The 20,302-nt window shown below is 38.8% G+C and overlaps 1 protein-coding gene across 2 annotated transcripts in view; it reads left to right on the forward strand.

Moving 5' to 3' along the window:
* LOC110961542 (vitamin D3 receptor A) overlaps positions 1 to 14,919 on the forward strand; it is a 130,300-nt gene extending 115,381 nt beyond the window's left edge. For both annotated transcript variants that reach the window (XM_051949658.1, XM_022209203.2), the window contains exons 7-9: positions 2,685 to 2,836; positions 3,502 to 3,618; positions 5,076 to 14,919. In XM_051949658.1, the coding sequence (XP_051805618.1) occupies positions 2,685 to 2,836; positions 3,502 to 3,618; positions 5,076 to 5,329 (523 nt within the window). In that variant the 3' untranslated portion in view covers positions 5,330 to 14,919. The remainder of the gene's footprint in view (positions 1 to 2,684; positions 2,837 to 3,501; positions 3,619 to 5,075) is intronic.
* The last annotated feature ends 5,383 nt before the right edge of the window (positions 14,920 to 20,302 follow it).

Consider the following 20,302-nt stretch of genomic DNA (forward strand, 5'->3'; position numbering starts at 1 on the left):
GAAGGAGAAAGTTGTGAAGTTGTGATATACTTTGACCAGAGTGAATGTTGAATGAATCTTCATCCCTCCTAATGTGATCCCTGAAAATTGCTGAATGTTTTTGCAGTCTGCATTTCCAGTGGAAATGCCTGGCTTGTTCAGTCTCATTCTGTTAGTCGTTCTCTTATTCACAAACTCATTGTAAGAACTCAGAACAGAGCAGATTTAGTAACTGTAAATGTACTGTCAAAGAAAAGGTCCTGCATTTCAGTTTTTACTCAGAAGTGAGGAGTGTAAAAAAGGGAATTTAAGAAAGAGAAAGAAAATAAGCATTTTTAATTACTTTAATTAAAAATAAATCTTATATTGTAAAGTATCAACTTTGATAAATAGTAACAGCAAGATCTTAACAGAATAATCAGACCTCGTCCTGCATTTGGGCTGAGCTACAAGTCAATCTGGACAAAACTCTTAGCTTATTTATGAATACAAAACGTCAGGAAGTGAAAGATTTATTTCTACAGTTAATACACATCCTATCTGTCTATCTATGTGTCTGTCTGTCTATAATGAATTAATTTACACACGTGGACAAAATTGTTGGTACCCCTCAGTTAAAGAAGGAAAAACCCACAATTCTCACTGAAATCACTTGAAACTCACAAAAGTAACAATAAATAAAAATTTATCGAAAATTAAATAATCAAAATCAGCCATCACTTTTGAATTGTTGATTAACATAATTATTTAAAAAAACAAACTAATGAAATAGGGCTGGACAAAAATGATGGTACCCATAACTTAATATTTTGTTGCACAACCTTTTGAGGCAATCACTGCAATTAAACGATTTCTGTATTTGTCAATGAGCGTTCTGCAGCTGTCAACAGGTATTTTGGCCCACTCCTCATGAGCAAACAGCTCCAGTTGTCTCAGGTTTGATGGGTGTCTTCTCCAAATGGCATGTTTCAGCTCCTTCCACATATGTTCAATGGGATTCAGATCTGGGCTCATAGAAGGCCACTTTAGAATAGTCCAACGCTTTTCTCTCAGCCATTCTTGGGTGTTTTTGGCTGTGTGTTTTGGATGGTTGTCCTGTTGGAAGACCCATGACCTGCGACTGAGACCAAGCTTTCTGACACTAGGCAGCACATTTCTCTCCAGAATGCCTTGATAGTCTTCAGATTTCATCGTACCTTGCACACTTTCAAGACACCCTGTGCCAGATGCAGCAAAGCAGCCCCAAAACATTACTGAGCCTCCTCCATGTTTCACCGTAGGGACAGTGTTCTTTTCTTCGTATGCTTGGTTTTTGAGTCTATGAACATAGAGTTGATGTGCCTTACCAAAAAGCTCCAGTTTGGTCTCATCTGTCCAAAGGACATTCTCCCAGAAGCTTTGTGGCTTGTCAACATGCATTTTTGCAAATTCCAGTCTGGCTTTTTTATGAGTTTTTTTCAGCAGTGGTGTCCTCCTTGGTCGTCTCCCATGAAGTCCACTTTGGCTCAAACAACGACGAATGGTGCGATCTGACACTGATGTACCTTGGCCTTGGAGTTCACCTTTAATTTCTTTGGAGGTTGCTCTGGGCTCTTTGGATACAATTCCAACGATCCGTCTCTTCAATTTGTCATCAATTTTCCTCTTGCGGCCACGTCCAGGGAGGTTGGCTACTGTCCCGTGGGTCTTGAACTTCTGAATAATATGAGCCACTGTTGTCACAGGAACTTCAAGCTGTTTAGAGATGGTCTTATAGCCTTTACCTTTAAGATGTTTGTCTATAATTTTTTTTCGGATGTCCTGGGACAATTCTCTCCTTCGCTTTCTGTTGTCCATGTTCAGTGTGGTACACACCTTTTCACCAAACAGCAGGGTGACTACTTGTCTCCCTTTAAATAGGCAGACTGACTGATTATGAGTTTGGAAACACCTGTGATGTCAATTAAATGACACACCTGAGTTAATCATGTCACTCTGGTCAAATAGTTTTCAATCTTTTATAGAGGTACCATCATTTTTGTCCAGGCCTGTTTCATCAGTTTGTTTTTTTAAATAATTATGTTAATCAACAATTCAAAAGTGATGGCTGATTTTGATTATTTAATTTTCAATAAATTTTTATTTATTGTTACTTTTGTGAGTTTCAAGTGATTTCAGTGAGAATTGTGGGTTTTTCCTTCTTTAACTGAGGGGTACCAACAATTTTGTCCACGTGTGTATTTATTTTTTTGATGTTGAATATACCAGACTCCAGAAGTATGTAATTTCAGTATAATTTTCTTTCCCTTGACATCCTTGTTTTAGCTACAATAACTGCTGTGGAGAGCGTTTAGTGTTGCTGCTGCCGAGTTCACACGTCAACTTTACACAAGAGAATGTGTGTCGACTTCTAAACTGCAGCTCTTGTCATTTCCAGCACACAATTTGTACAAATAGTGTATATGTAAGAATATAAATATATGTCAGATATAGATATGTAGCTTTCTGAGCCATAGCTGTCTCGGTTTTGGGCTGACCCAGTGACCAGAGATGTGATGTTTTTAGTGTAAGCATCAGAGTTCAGACGTCTCACTGGTGCGGCTGACTGCAGGCAAACAGTACCGTTTCTGCCTCTTGGTGAAAATGTATCAAATGTGTGAATGTACCTGACTATACACATTTTCACTGTAACTCATACTGCATCTGTAACTGTGTGTGTTATCCAGAGACCTGACAGCAGAGGACCAGATTGCTCTGTTGAAGTCGAGTGCTATTGAGATCATCATGCTGCGGTCAAACCAGTCGTTCAGTCTGGAGGACATGTCCTGGAGCTGTGGAGGGCCTGACTTTAAATACTGCATCAACGATGTTACGAAGGGTTGGTTGCATCTCGCTGTCATATAGTAGTATCACAGTGGAACTAATCAAACAGGATAAGTAGCACGTTTTTTATTCTTCTGCGTAATCATTACATAAAGCGCCGTGTTTGGAGTCACAGGACTACAACCACAGAGCACGTCAGAGACCTCGCTTATTGATTACACACCTTCACAATTACCTCACTCCTCTCCTTCCTCATGCACCCAGTGCTCTGGAAGTTTCCACCGAGGCAAAAACATCAAGCACTGCATTCATACAGCGTAATTGTGCACACATTCTCAAGGTTAGAGAAGTGTTCATTGTTGGGGCTGATGACACAGCTGTGATTGTTTTTGTCCCAATTTATGTAACCAAGTTGTATAAGGATCATCCATACGCTTCTTTTCTACGCATTCTTGCACATTACTGTAAGGTCGAGGCTTCAGGTATTTTCATGGGTGCAGTAAAGTAGCCACAAACACACACTCTGTGCTTAATCTCTCATACATGCAGGATGGGAAGTAATGCTCTCTGTCTGCAAAGTGTAAATACACAGGGAGCAATGTTTCTTTCTTGAAGTCGGTTGCTGCATGATATGCGTTTTCATTCATAACTCAACAAAAAGACACAACAGATGTAGCTGGCTCTGCAGTACTAACGGTATGTTTGTGTCATCCTCCACAGCGGGTCACACTCTGGAGCTGTTGGAGCCGCTGGTGAAGTTCCAAGTCGGTCTGAAGAAACTGAACTTACACGAGGAGGAACACGTGCTGCTCATGGCCATCTGCCTGCTCTCCCCAGGTACTGCTGGTGTCTGTGTTCATGCATGTCTTCGTGGTGTAGGTGTATTTCCAGCTGAGCCGAGCTGACTGAAAATAAAGATCAGAGATTGTGAGTGGGTTGACTGGTTACAAACATCTCCATTTGATCAAAGTATAAACAGTGACTCAGGGTTTGTGTGGAGGTTAAGTTTGTTTTCTGACCTAGATGCCACCAAATATCAGTGTGTTCTTGATGCTATCGGTAACACATGAAACGCTTTTCCTGAAAGATGAACCGCTCTGTTTGACACAGTGTGGGAATCGAAAGTTTACAAGCTGTACATCATAAGTGAAAGAACATAACAAGTCTCAGGTCACTGAATCATTTAAATAGGCCACTTCAAAAGAAGATGGAAACATCTCAATGTTCTGTTTTCCTTGGACCTGGAGGGTTTTAGAAATATTGGACCATTTGTGTCAAAGCAACACCACTATTTCTGCAAAGTTGATAGAGTTAAAAGTGAGACTTAAAAAGACTAAATCTAAAAAAATCAATCTGTTTGGAAAGAATTTTGTCTTTTAAAAAAAAAATAGAAGCAAAAATTACAATATTTATCAGAGCTAGAAACTGAAACAAAATAATTATTTAGTTTTGAGCTTTCCAACACTTCTGGAGCTACTCATTTGTGACGTTCTGTTTGTTAAAAACTTTGCCAAAAATATGCAGTTTGCTTTAACCAGATTGCTGTCATTTCTGAGTGACTGAACTTACCCTAAAAAAAAAAAAACAGCATGTGACATTAATAATTAAGTACGCAGGATATGGAATGGCTGTGAAAACCTGTTTTAAAACTACTGTAATGAAATGGACAAGTAGACATGAGCTGTTTGTGAATTTGTTCATTTTCAGACAAACACCTGGAGAGAAAACATGTACAGGGAGGATGTTGTAGACTAAAAATAACAGCAAGATCATGGAAGGAGTAAAAGGAGTGCATACCCACACTGAAACTTTCTTACACACAATTATTACCTTCATCTATACTTAAAGAAAGTAAAAAGTGAGCAGAGCAGTACATGGGTTGCTGGAACTAAGGGAGAGTAACATACTTTCTAAGATAAAAGAGCATGTTGGGATCACTACAACAACCAAACGAGAATAAAGACAGTGGTTGTATTAGAACTGTATATAAGTAAATAGTCTGACAAAAACCTAGATGTTCGGTGAGTGTTTTCATTATTAAAATGTACTTAAAATCACTGTCTTCTATATTAAATGTAAATGGAAGCATAATCTGATAACCTTACAATTCTGTCTGGAGCAACAGTTTGGAAGACAGAAGTGTTCTGACTGATTTTGTCTTTCATCCATCCAATATTTTCCTGTTTCCTGTCTGACTCTGCTCACCCGTCCACTCGTCTTCCTCTGTTGCTGAGTTTCTTCTCTCTTAATGACCCATATGCATACTCCACTCACTTCCTGCTCTCCAATGGTAGATCGTCCTGGTGTCCAAGACCATGCCCGCATCGAGCAGCTCCAAGACTGCCTGTCCGAGGCGCTGCAGGCCTACATCCGGGTGAACCACCCAGGCGGACGCCTCCTCTACGCCAAGATGATCCAGAAGCTGGCCGATCTGCGCAGCCTGAACGAGGAGCACTCCAAGCAGTACCGCTCACTCTCCTTCCAGCCCGAGCACAGCATGCAGCTCACCCCCCTGGTGCTGGAAGTGTTTGGTAGTGAGGTGTCATAGCAGAGAAGGAGGCACATGTGCATACATACACACACTCATCACACACTGGATGATTAACCAACTTTTCCCACCTCTTCCTCAAGAAAACAGCAGCCCTGATTAAACCCTGGACATATGGGAGAAAGATGGATAATCAGATAGATAGACAGTAACCTTCACCTCTTCATCACCAGTCCATACTCCTCCTCCTCTTCCTCCTGACCTCAAGAAGCAAGATATAGATGACTGCACATCTGTATATCAAATCTGATACACCCAAATATGCTGTTGATTTCTTCAACACTTGGATAACCAGATTATATTTTGACCTCTGGATTCCCAAACACACATTACAGCTCATTACATCATACAGATATCTAAACCAACCGACATCCCGATCTTCACAAGCTCCAAAAAACACTTTTTCCATCACCACCTTTCTCTGGAAACTACTAGATTCCTGCCATTTTATTGCAGTGGAGGAAGCTTGATGGATGTGACAGTCACATCCCTTTTACCATCAACCTCGTAAAATCTCTCCATGTCCCAAAATTGTGATCACAGACAGGAAAATCTGTTACCCACGCTGGGTAGAAGGTTATGTTTATATAATTATAAACTATCATTGGTTTACAGTGCATAAGCAACGACATCCAAATATATTCAACATCAGAAGCCATGTGCAAGCTTACAGTCATTTAATAGAAATGTTTGGTTTATTGGTTTAAAAATACTTGGCTAAGATGGGAGTTGACAGGTGGGCTTTCCTGCTAAGCCCTGTGTATATGTGTTTGTGCAAGAAGAGATCTCAGATAGTCTAATGAAGTAAAGACGGATGTTGGAGTGGGAATGCTTCAGCACAGGAAGGGTGGGAAGAAAGGTGGGATTTGGAGGAACGGGGAAATAAGGGTTGGATAGATGGAGGGAGTTGCTACAGTTGGAATTCCCTGTTCACAAGACAAAAGGGAATTTCACAAAACACGAATGTATGTATAATGCTATATAAATATAATTGATACGTATAAGCTGAGATATATATATATATCTATATATATAGACAGTGAAACACAGTTGCTTCCATGGAAGCAAATAGTTCTGAGTGTTGTATACTGTAGAGGATTTGAAGGCTCCTCCTCAGTTGTGTGTGTTATATGTCATTTTTCAAAAGACAAATGTACACACACGAGGAGGCCTTCTATTTTTGCGATATGTGTACAGTGTGTGAGAATATTGATGGACCACAAGGGGGTGTGTATACAGGCTCTGACTGAGGGTCTAGTGCAGGGAAGCTCTTCTCTGTTGGATTTTGTCATTTTTGGACCTGTGAAGTTTGTAGAGTGACATAAGCAAACACAACTTCATGTTTTGTGGATAGAGATTATCCAAAAATATTTGTTTGGCTGGTTAGATTGCTGCTAAGACAGTTAGAGCTAGATAGTTGGACAGAAACCAACTACCAGCTGTTGACTCAGGGAAAAGCTTGTCTGATGATATTGTGTACTTGGTGTTTATGGTGTGTGTGGCGTAAGCTTACAATCATAAGACGGAGATTGTTTTTGAAGCTCTAGGCATCACTGTGATTTCTAATCATACTTAAAAACAGCATAAGGAAGCTAAAAATATAAACTTTTTGAAATAATGATTACTACAAGATTTTCATTCCTAAGCTTATCTGATCAATTAAAAACTTATTATGGTTTGCATGATTGTACAATCCATTAGAGATCACTGCTAAAGCTGTTAAACGTGAAATGGCTACATTCTTCTACTCATCTATGTCAAAACATTGATTAACATTAGCCTTAAGTTTCAGGTCAAAGTGAATATTCTACAAATGGTAGCAATACACAGATGTTAACCAATGTACAGCCTGTAGTGTTTTTGTTATGATATCCTCCAAATGCTATTAACCGCAGGGCAGAGATGCAAAGCATGAGAAAGACCTTTTTTATACGAAACTCAAAATCAAGCCTCATACCTTCTTTCACAATTATATCATTTCAACACCAGCCACATAAGCGAGGTTTAGGATGTTTATTTTCAACATCACTACATATCATATCACGTTTCTGTTGACACGGTGCATGCTCAACCCTCATGCAGACCTGTATCACCCCCTTGTGGACAAACTATGTAAATACCACTTGCTAAGTCTGTACATAGTTAGAGATTAATGTAGGTAAAATACTAAGAGAATTCAATTGTTGATGGCAAGACGACCTGGAGATACAGTGCTATATGCAATTAGGAGATGAACTCTTATGTTGTATTCAACTAGAATGGACAGAGGCGGCAGTTCTGGTCAAGTTACTGAGTTGTTTCAGGGAGCACTGAAGAAGACTGTCAGATTCAGGTGGAACCAGTATTGCTTTTTGAAATCTGATATTTTTGACTGAAATTTTTGTCATTGAGCAAATTGGAATTACCAATAGAGGCAGGTTTCCACAGACAAACACGTCTAAATAAAACATTTACCAAATTGGCCAAAAGTTGTAAAAGGCCAGCATCAATGGGACTTGGAAATCTGATGTTGTAATTGCAAAGACTTCATATGACTGAACATTCCCAGCAGTAGTTGTGTTGAGCATTCCAGCTGGCTAAGTCTCATGCACAGTGTGCACACAGTATGTCAGTGTGAACATCTGGCAGCCTTTTAAAGGTACCCTACAGCTCAGTATGTCATCACTAGCAAGTGTCCTGTCTGTCCATTCCAAGCTTATGGATGTATGTCTTTTCTCTCTCTTTCTAAAGTCAATTGATAAGCTTTTGACAATTATACAGTATAACCAGAATATTTTCATTTTGCTGAACATCAGATTTTTGTTCTTTGTTTTGTTCTTTTCAGTATTGTTAATTGTAATGTGTGTCAGAATTTGCTGTCTAGCTAGCGTTTGGCTTACTGCGCTGAAACGTTTTTTGATGACGCAAAGACGAGCAAGGAGCCTTTTCCAAGTGCACGTGAACAAGCTCCACCTCCCTTGTTCATAAATATCGAGTGAATGAACATCGGAATAGCCCTTTTTAACTAACATCGTGGCTTCACTTTCTTGTTTGGATATGGAAGGGACACTGGCACCTGTTCTTCTTCCCTTTTTCTAATGGAAGGAAAGAGGGCTTTTCAGTGCAGCCGTTTCACATCTGGAGCTGTAACCTCAAGGGAAAGAATGCAGCGGAGCGAAATAATTTCAGTGTCGATGGAAAGGCAGTCCCCAGCTCTGTATAAAAACATCTGCTTTTCCAGAAACAGGATGTCAAACACACTCAAGTGATCATAAACTAACACTGCCTCAACTGACTGACACAGGAACTAGCCAATGGCAAACTGTTGCAGCAGCAGCATGGGCGTGCCTCTTTGCTCATCATCCAATCATCTAACCGCCTCTTTTTCTGCAATAGCCAATTACAGCAGGATTACTCTTCATAGCTTTAACTCAGCAGCCAGTCAAGCTCTGTTTTGTAAAACTGTGGTGTACCAAGGGCTGATGGAAACCTGAGAATTTGGGGGACAGCTGCGGTGAATTGGACATGTCATTTAAGTGTGCTAAAAAAGACACTGAAGTAATGACTCCTCTGTCCTATTTGACCCAGGAAACCTTTAGATCGGACCTCCAGAAGACTGTGTAGAACCTGTATAGAAGATCATAGGGGATGAAATATTTTTCAAGCGAGAATTGCCACAGGCAGACGTAGTGACGTGCTGTACAGACGGAGTGACAGTGACTGTCTGAGATGTCGCCTCTTAAATCCAAAGTGTGACATTACCTTTCTCACTACTCTGTGTTTCGCATCGCAGCTCTTGAAATACCGATTTTTAAACAATCGTTGTTTGTTTAAGAACAGTTGTTGAAAGACTTTTTTTACATTCAACATCAACATCTACATCATTTGTTTAAAAAGGAATGCGGGACAGGGTGACGGGGCGAGGGTCTGCTCAGCTTTAAGGGTTCTACGAGTCCGTTATTTAACTCTGCTATGCTGCTTTTGGATATCGATTCATTTCCTCTGGGCAGAATTTCTTGACTGTCGTTATTAATCGTTTAAATTTAGGGTTGTACATGGAGAACGTTACACCTGCACGACAGATCCGGCTTGTGATTTTGACACCAGTGGTTAGCCGTGTAGCTCATGCTTGAGGCAATTGGCACTCAAACGGACCCAAACAACGCTCAAGTCTCTCCCCCCCTCACCCTTCCTCCCCCTCAACCCAGGTCAGCAGCTCCACCTCAGTAGCCTTACTTACAGAAACCTCACTCAGCTGGAAACATCTAACAGATACCTCAATAATTTACAGGATGACTTTTCACAATAGCCTTTAAGGAACCAAACATAAACTCCTAGCACACATGCACTCAAACAGACACACTACAACTCTCTCCTCAGCAACCTTTGCAGTGTTTTCAGATATATAGTAAACTAGTTGCCAGTTGTATAGAGAAAGTCATTTAGTAGAGTCTATTGCCAGTAGGCCAGTCAGTATACAAGCGGATCCCAATGTTTCCAAATGTTAACTGTCATTCTCTGTTCTTCTGCTTTGCTCAATTGACCCTCATCTGCCTCATTCTGTTTCACATCTTTGTTGTCTCTCTTGGTCTACAAACAGATGACGTGCCGCTATGCTTTGGCGCTGCGTTTAACCAAACATACTACCTCTCCCTTCCGCACATATATATATAAATATAAATATATGCATACATACATATATATGTGTATATATATATTTTGTCGCAGCATGATTGTGTTTAATATAAAACATTCATTTTTATTTTAACACTAATTTAGAAGGTTTTTTGTGTATATGTACAGTATATTCCTTTTTTTATCTCTTTTCAAATGCTGGATGATTTTTACCTCAAGTCTCAATACAGACCTATAAATCTTAACGTCACTAAATCGGAGGCCTCTCTAGCTTCAATTTCTGACTGAAGTGTATAAATGCATGTAGAAATCTTTGCTTGGAAGGGAGACTACATTCACATAGCAGCTGGAAGTGCCCAAATTCTTTCATTCTTTCACGTGGGACATGCAACTGATGTTTTCCAGTCATTCTAATTAGCAAACAAATCTTTGACTTGGATCTTTGGAACAGAGACACAAGTTAGCGTTGCTTTTTCTGCTACATACGTAGTTTATTTTTGCTGAGTTGGCTCGACAGAGCAGGACAGGCTTGATAGCAGTTTGAGGTGATTTTGTGTTGCATATAAAACTGGAAGGAGTTCTTTGCAACAGAGCAGTGCAAGGAATGACGCAGAGATTGTTTGCTCTGTTTATACAGTATTTTCATTTCTATACGCTGGATTTGTAGAGCCTGTATTGTCATGTTTGACAGACAAAAGACTTAAAGGAACAGACATTTTTGGAAATGTGCTTGTTTACTTTCTTAGAGAGAGTTGCATGAGGAGATTAAATACTACTCTTGTGTCTGAGGCTTAACTCGTCATCAGTAGCACAAGAAGAGAAAACATCTCGCTCGTCTCTCCCTAAAGGTAGTCAACAGTGGTGCTGCAAGTAACAGCTATTTTTCTATCTGCTGTTTTACCTAAGAATCAATTTATCAAACATTTCATATTAATTCATTCTGTGTTCGCAAACTGTATATCCTTGTATAAAGCAGCACCAGATATGGTTAAAAAGTACTAAAGAGAAGGTATATTTTTAGGTCATTAGTGCATCAAACCAAAAAAGTGATGTGAAAGATGTTTTTTTTTTTTTTTTTTTTTACAAGCACAGAGCAGCTAAAATATATCCGTTCCTTCTTATTGTGTAATCGGTCGTCTGCAGAGCCGTAATTGTGAACTCCTGTATGGTGAGTTTGTCGGACGACATCGTGGTTATAAAATCAGTGCATTAGTGGTGCAAAGCAGCAGCTTGGAAGTGGTTGCTGGTTTCAGTTTCATATTTGTAGTCTAAAAACGGAAACAAAAAAGTGTCATGGAACCTAGTTTTATTGATATATCAGCGGAGAGAAGCAAACAGCTGTGAAGTGTCTCCTGCTCAGTAGGTGGTCTGTGTTTCATGCTCGTGTTGTCTAAATCTGTAAATCTGACTTCAGCTGAACAATAACTGGAGCCGAGAACAATGTAGTGATGAAGAAAATTTGTTTCTAATGTGTTATACTGATCTAAAGCAAAAATATTCAGTGCATTTTTAGCATCAGCATCATGGAATATTCCCAACTAATCATGGCAGCTCGAACCTACAACTCTCTTTCTGTACAGATTAAATACACAAAATGTTATTTGTTTGTAACGGTGCTGATCTAACTGCTTTTAGGCTTTATTCTCTGTGTAACCCTCAGCTGGATTTACATTTGGTGTCAGACTTCAGAGCAACCTTCTCATGTATCATGTCGCAAGAAAGCAAACAAGCACACTGCCCAGTTGACTTTTTATAGCAATGCCATTAAAAAAATGTCAGAAAAAGATGGCATTTCTAAGACAAAGGTAGTAAAAAGGTCAAAAGCCAAACAGGAAGTGTGGTGCAGCTGCTTGAGTTTGTCAGTGATTCAGTGCATACACAGATACAGATGATCCAGTGTCAGCAGATTGGGCCTAAGCCTGAAAGCTTGCTATGTGAAAGTAGCATTAAAGCACAGAGGTGATAGGTGTGTTCATTAGCGCACACTTCAGAGGCAAACGGTGAACCCAGAGAATCAGAACTCTGCAAAACAGGAGGCAGTCATCGTTCACTTTTAAAAACTAAAGGAGGAGGCTGTGATGTTTCTACATGAACAGCTGTTTGTCTCCACAGATCTACCAAGGCTTCTCTTGGTTTCTAATAGTGTCAAAGTGCTGAATTGATGCCGCGCGGTCAAAAACGTCGTATTCAGACTCGTGCAAGCGCTTTCAGCTTCACACAGTTGTTCCGAGATGAAGGTCTGTAGTTGAACTCAAACTGACACAGATGAGGGTGGTTGTTCTTTGATTTTTATAACTGCTCTGTCCCAACATCCAAAATGTCAAAACTCATGACTGTTGCCTGGAAACGACACCCAGCGCAGCGACTCTGTCAGCTTTGATTTTTGTATTGCAGGTTTCCTGTGTCTTTTCTGTAGCTTTCTTCAAACGTCTTATAAGGGTTGCAACATTGGGATCCCATTTCAGACATTCTAGATACAAATAGTTTTTGTTTGTTTGTGTTTGTTTTTTTGCTCAGCAGCCAGCCAAGTCCCACACACCTGCTCCAATCACAACACTCTGCCTTCTTTTAACTCTACCTAACTCTGATTCTGAATTGTTTTTTATTCACCTTCTCACTCAGATGTTACAAAACCATGCCTTCAGAAATATACAGTATGCTGTGAATAAGACACCAAGCCTTTAGTGATTATATCCACGAATGAATCACGCTTCAGCTCGCAGCATGTAGGAGCGCAACACTCTTCTAAGCTTCTTTTGTTACCATCAGCTGTTAATGGAACGCTTTGGACAGATTTGGAAATCCACAGGTTGATTGCATCTATTTAGCTCTTAAAAGTGTTTGATGTTTAATGATGTGGTTGTTTTATTGCACCGACATGTTATCTGTTCCATGGTCCTTCTGTTAAAATGAGAAAATTATAATAGATTCAATCACTGTAGAAGGAATTTGTGAACTGATAGACAGTAAAAAAATAAATAAAGGGGGTTCTTTGAAACAGATCGTAGGATACTTACTATGAGGTTACACTTAATTTAGCTGATCTAAACATGGAAATGAAAAAGACTACCGTTCAAAAGTTTGGGATGACTTAGAAATGTCCTTATTTTTGAAAGAAAAGCATTTTTTTTGTCAATTAAGATAAGATTAAATGAATGAGAAATACAGTCTAGACATTGTTAATGTGTTAAATGAGTATTCGAGCTGGAAACTGGTGATTTTTATGGAATATCTCCATAGGGGTACAGAGGAACATTTCCAGCAACCATCACTCCTGTGTTCTAATGCTCCACTGTGTTAGATAATGGTGTTGAAAGGCTAATTGATGATTAGAAAACCTTTGTACAATTATGTTAGCACATGAATAAAAGTGTGAGTTTTCATGGAAATCATGGAATTTTCTGAGTGACCCCAAACTTTTGAACAGTAGTGCGATTTATCTGTTCTAAACATGGAAATGAAATACTGTTGACTATTGAACTTAATGTGTATTACCACCTGTGTTTGTCCAGTCTCAGTACTTTAGATGCTCCAGTGGAGGTCTTTGGCTCAAATTGAAATGTTGTTGAGGAGAGCAGGTAGATTAAAGTCAGCTTCTCTACTGTTGTATCAGATGGATGGATTTCATTCAGGACTGATTGTCATCTGTTGCTCTGATCGCATTTCTCTGCTACCTCTTTAAATATGCGCTTGCTCACACACACTGAAACAGCTGCACTCACAGGTGAACATACTTTCTGACTGAACACAGGACACTCAGACAAACACACACACACACACTTGTGTGCACTTGTTTTTCCCTCACCAGCAGTTTTTGCCAATGATGCACTTGTGTTTTTGTCTCTAAATGCTCTGCAAAACGAATGACATCTAAAAATGATTTGTCATCATTGTTTGTTTGTTTTTTTCCTTTTTAAAAAAAAAAACAAAAACAAATCCTCTAATCTCTATAGCAAGACCTGGGCTAGCCAGGTGATTAGAAATAAAGTGATTTTTAATTCATTCAGTACATTTAAAAAGTTTCATGTCTTTTTAAAAAATTAAAAACATAAATGCACATATTGCTCAGCTCAGTTGTACCTTGGTGTGCCTAAAACCCACAGCCTTATTTTGGGACAATATCAGGGGTTTTAAACCAGAATACAGGACGTTCTGTATAAGACAGTCTCATTGAGTTTCAGTAGCTGTGTTTCCTCTCTTTATATCCACTCGTCTTTTTAGTTTCTTCTATTGTTGTATCGGTTTTACGAGTCAACAGTAGTTTGCTTGTGGGAGATGTGTGTCCTCACTAGGATGTGTCACGTCAGTGTTTCTGCTGGTTGTGATTCAATCAGTACTTTATTTATTCCCCTTTTATGTGACAGTTGGTTCTTCTAAAAAGAAAATATTTAAATGTGTTAGTAAAAAGAAAATAATAAAAAATAAATCACTTGTTGTGCTAATACAACAGTCTTGTGAAACTTTGAATTTTATTTAATTTGACCTAATTAAATCTATTTTTTTAGAGAATGTCCAGCAGACTGTGACTTCCCAAAGTGTGATTTAATGTCATCATTAGGAAAACAATAGAGAAAAAAAAAGTTCAAATCGTACTTAATCTCATCAGAGTCCCAAGATAAGTACCTTTACCTTCACCTTCATGCACACCACCATGCAGTAAAACTCACCAGACCTCAGTGCTTCTAGCAGACATTTGTCTTTTCAGAACACGTAGTTGCCAGGGCGTCGCTGTTGATGGCACCATCAATAGCCTTATCTAAAACAAATGGTGTTATACATTCAGTACCTTAACCATTGTCTCTCTTTGTGGTCACCGCCTGTTTATTTTATTTTATTTTTTGGTCGCTCTTTTCTTTGTGTTCTTCTCTTTGAAGTCGATCCATTGTACTTTGATTACATGCATTGTATGTAGTAAAATACTGATAATGTTTTGAGGAAATCACAAATAAAACAGCTGTATATAATGATGCAAAACACCCCTCGTGTTCCTGCCTCTGTTTGAAGATTTGTTGTGTTTCCGTAGACATACATGTCCGTAGATTAAGGGGTTTGTTTCTCAGTTTGGGGTCACTTAGAAGTGTTCTTTTTTAAATAGAAAAGCGTTTTCTTTTCAATTAAGATAACATTAAATGAATCGGAAATCCAGTCTAGACATTATTAACGTGATAAATGACTATACTAACTGAAAACTGCTGATTTTTAATGGAGCATCTATCCAATGGCAAACTCTTCCCTATTTGCTTGAATTTATTTTGACAGGCAATGTATATCCTGTTATATATCTCAAAACTTGTAGGAAAAATTCTGTATCTACCATAAAACCTTTGCGATGTTCAAATCAGGAGTTACCAGATGCTTTACTATGTTTCACAAGATTGTATAATGAAATTACAGTTGTGATACCTGTAGGCTACTCACAAAAAGTACCAGCTATTTGAAGAATGAATAATAATCAAAACAAACTACAAAATCAGAAATATAAAAACCACAAGTCAACAGTACATTGTTCCAGAAAAGAGAGTGTTTAGATATTTGAATGTCCCATTTCTGTGCTGTGACTGCCACAAATAAGTCAGTTGCCTTTAAAAAAATTAGAAAGCCAGATAATTTTTCTGAAAGTGCATGAAGGGGAAAAAAAGCAGAAGTTATAGTCTGTACACATGAATACACAAAAACTAAAGGAAAATATGAAGCATGTATTCAGTTTGATGGTATTCATCACACCCAGTCAGACTTTTTTCGTTTTTTTGAGCTGAGAAATGGTGTACATGTCCTTGGTCAGTAGAGGGCGCTAAGACACTGGGTTAACTCTGTTGTGGTATAATCACTGTTTCATGGCTTGTTTGCTTTTTGTCCGTTTAAAGATTTAGTGTAAATTGTTTAATTTTATGTGCTTTTTGCTTCAAACAAGATGTAAATTAAAAAAGAATACGATATTAATATAAAGTATAGAATAACTATTTGCTAGTTAAATATACACTACCGTTCAAATTTTAGGGTCACTTAGAAATGTCCTTATTTTTGACAGAAAAGCAGTTTTTTTTTTCAATGAAAACAATACTAAACGAATCAGAAATACAGTCTAGACATTGTTAATGTGGTAAATGACTATTCTAGCTGGAAAAAGCAGATTTTTAAAGGAATATCTCCATAGGGGTACAGAGGAACATTTCCATCAACCATCACTCCTGTGTTCTAATGCTACATTGTGTTAGCTGATGGTGTTGAAAGGCTAATTGATGATTAGAAAACCCTTGTGCAGTTATGTTAGCACATGAATAGAAGTGTGAGTTTTCATGCAAAACAAAATTTTCTGGGTGAGCCCAAACTTTTGAGCAGTAGTGCTACTGAATATTCACAGATAGATGTTCTGTTAGACAGAGCAATGAAAATGAGACATGCACAATATACAAAAGAATGAAATAGGAGAGCTCATTGCTGCAGAAAAATGTGAAAATACACTAAATATGTCCACAAATACCACCACTAAGGAACATTAGGGATGCAGAATAAGGGAGCAGTTCTGGATTGTGAATCTTCTTGTGCTTCCTCAGTCAGAATCTCTATGCTGTATTGTTTTCACTTTTAATGCACTAGTGCAATATGAACAGTTTAAAAAAGCGGTACAGACAGATACACGTTTTTAGCTAGAGGTTCTGCCTTTCATCTGTGATGTCATGCATTTGCCTTCAGTGATGTCGCCTTGAAGGAGGGGGTTTACCTCCAGGCAGTAAAAGGACAGACTGAGAGACCCCAAGAAGACCCCTCCTTTCCTTCAGTTTGCAACTTGACACTGAACTTTTTTGTGTTCCCAACAATACGCCCAGCAAGTTTGAAGCACATTGGATGCATGGTTGTTATATATAGATATGGGGAGAACAGACGCACACAGATTCCTTACATCATAGTTTGATTACCAGCTCTCTTTCTAATCCTTTTTTTCTCAGAGTAACTTTAAATATTGTAAGTGTATGTTATTGCGACGCAGGAGCTAAATCTGAGAGTTCACAAGATGAATAAATAGTGTTGTATATATTTCTTTTGCACAATGTTTTTTTTAAAATTTACTTTGTGTTATTTCTGACCTGTTGAATTTTTTCCCAATATTTCTTATCTGACGATAAAACCACAACTTTGCCATGATGAAAGGACAGGATCGTACATCGCCTTGCTGGCATGATGTGCAGAGCAGGATAGACTGGACTGGATAGAGCATCTGAAAGTGTAAGAATAAGTTCAAACTTCTCTTTGATTGCAAATATGTGTGACAGTTTCCAAATTTGTTAACGAATTGTCTGAGACTTCTTTGCAAACCCCTTCTTAACCCAGGTCTGAGTGAGCATGAGGAGGAGGCCGACAGCTCTCTGTGATGAGTCATCCAAACATCATTAGGACAATCACCTCCATGTGACCCTGCAGAAAACGTCTCACATGCAGATCTGTTCCTCAACCAAGGCAAGATGGCAGAGATGGGATTTATGGCTCTTTAAAGGGAGATGGATGTTGAGTAGCCGATACTCTCAAAGAGCCGTTCAAAAGACTTTGTCATTGTTCTATTCATTCATTTTTCAGAAGTTGACCATGGGTAACTCGTTTTTATCAAGGAAACAATCACTGGTAGCAGTTATAAGTTACGATATGGATCAGAATAATTCAAACTTACACATCCAACCAATATATACTGTATTGAGTTTTATTTATGTTATTTTATTTACGCTACGGTTAAAAAGTTTGGTGTCACCCAGACAATTTTGTGTTTTCCATGAAAACTCACACTTTTCTTCTAATGATTGTAATGATTAGTCAGCATTTCAACACCATTATCTAACACAGTGTAGCATTAGAACACAGGAGTGATGGTTGCTGGAAATGTTTCTCTGTACCCCTATGGAGATATTCCATTAAAAATCTGTCATTTCCAGCTAGAATAGTCATTTACCACATTATATATCATTCACATTCCCTACTGAGATGGCCAACAGGCTGTTCAGCGTCTTCCATTTCCAGTTGCTTGGCTCTGCCACTACCTGATCAACAGTCGGCTACATGCGCGACGGTAAGTCTGCTTGGACAAACTGCCCGAAATACATTGCCAGAGACGTTTCAGGGATTTGAGTCAATATGCGCTGCAGATGGGTTAATTATGTTAAAATTTTTAATCAGATTAGTCATGATGATGGATTAATCTGCATTAATTTTGACAGCCCTATTTTTTTCTGTATTGTTAAAATGTTCTTGGTGTAAGGTGTTTGTTGACTTGGACTTGAAAGAGATGCTTTTCTAACAAATGTTGCATGTCGTCCCCAGAAAAGTGCATCCAAATGCTGTTACGTTTCCTTTGACTCTGGCTCATTTTATGTTTTTTTTTTTTTATCACTAATATCTCCTCGTCTTTGATAAAGTGGTAAATGTGACTCCACTCCAGTCTCCAGTCCTCCTCCTCTAACTTAGCTGCAGATATAGCTGCTTGAATGGAGCTACTGTGGACAACTCAAACTCGGAGATGTCATTAGTCGTTCAGGTGAAGGCAGCGTGGACAACACGGACTCATGGGGCACACAGGTGACACGTGAAGAAAGCGTGGGCAATTTGCACATACAAACGACTTGCATCGTTCATTTACTGTAAAAGAGCCGTTCAAACGACTGACTCGTTGGCGAACGTCACATCTCTAGGATAGCGAGAGAGCACTGGACTGACTAATGGAGCTTTTCAAGCTTTTGTGATTAGTGGCTCGGTGTCCTACACTTTAATCACTGTCATGACAAACACTCCAACAGTTTGGTACTGCTGAGCCTTTGTTTATGTTAATGACACAGCTCCTCCTGGTTGAATGACTGCGTTCTCAAGCTTGAAATAAACTACAGCGGAGCCACTGTGAATACTTCCACTATATTGCACTCATTGCGGTTTTCATAATAACTGCTTCTCCCATATTAAGTTCTCCTCCAACCACCGACCAGATGCTAATGGCTCACTCTGCAGTGTGTTGATTGACTATTATCTCACTGACTTTCACAGCTCGTATAAAGAGGGTTACAGTTATGGATGAGACAGAAAAGCCAGGCATCTAAAGTGTTTCTACAGACACATTCCTGCATAATTACCGCACACAGCCATGTTGGGAAACGGCTCTGACACACAAAGACGTGCAGCGGCATGAACACACACACACACACACACACACACACACACACACACACACACACACACACACACACACACACACACACACACACACACACATAAACACTAGTAAAATGTTTTTGGTATCCCTGCAGAGCCTCCTTAGTCACATCCTGCTCATCATGACGTGTTCAGATGCTCTTTACTGGAATGTTAGTATGTTGTAACACTGTAACGAATCAGTAGTTTTGTAAAAAAAATAAATAAATAAAAAAAATCACAACTTTGATAAACTGGAAATCCAGATTTATCGATGACATAATGTTTTAGAAACTTTATTTTTTAGAACTTTACCTAGTTTGTTGACAAAAAAAGAGACTTTTTTGGAGTCTTTGTTTGGGGATTTTTGAAAAGGCACATTCTATATTTTTACTCCACCAAGGAACCCGGCGGACTTAAGTGACGTTCGGTGTATGTTTGTCCGTCTGTCTGTCTGTTCGCAACGTTACTCAAAAACGGACTAACAAATTTGGATGAAATTTGCTGGGAAGGTCAGAAATGATACAAGGACCAACTGATTAGATTTTGGCAGTGATGAAGCTTATAGTCTGGATCCATGGATTTGTTAAAGATTTCTATATCATTGTGAGATATCAGCACAGCGTCACTGTAACTGTAAGTGAACACTACATAAGCTTCCTGCTGATGATCACATGATTGCGGTCCTACTACAAATCAACCACTACGGACTTATCGGGACTCATCCGTAGTAAATGATACAACTGAGCAGCCTTGGTGGAGTACTGTGCTATTTTTGTCAACAAATACCACAAAAATCTTTCATTTTTCAGAATGCCCAGTTCCTGAAAGCAATACCCAAATGTTGCATTTTGCTTTTAAACACTGCTGTAGTTTTAACCCTAGTGTGGTTCTAACATCCTGCACACTTCACTTGTCCTCAGGGTAAAAAATGACCATCTACTGAGCCTCTAAAATAAAGAAGCCTAATTGAATTTTCAACTCAAAATCTATTTTACATGAAGAAATCATGCATCTCACACTTTCTGAATCTCTGGGTTTTTCTCTCTTCAGAGGGCAGACACTTTTATTACATCAATAACTGTTTTCTTTACTAAAGTAGAGGTTTATCATCACGATTATTGCTGCTAAAGGTACTGCATGTGATTTTGGTCTGTGTTTTAGTCCACTTTAAAGTTTATGGTCACTTTTGTA

The sequence above is a fragment of the Acanthochromis polyacanthus genome, chromosome 6, assembly GCF_021347895.1.
Source record: "Acanthochromis polyacanthus isolate Apoly-LR-REF ecotype Palm Island chromosome 6, KAUST_Apoly_ChrSc, whole genome shotgun sequence".
Lineage (NCBI taxonomy): Eukaryota > Metazoa > Chordata > Actinopteri > Pomacentridae > Acanthochromis > Acanthochromis polyacanthus.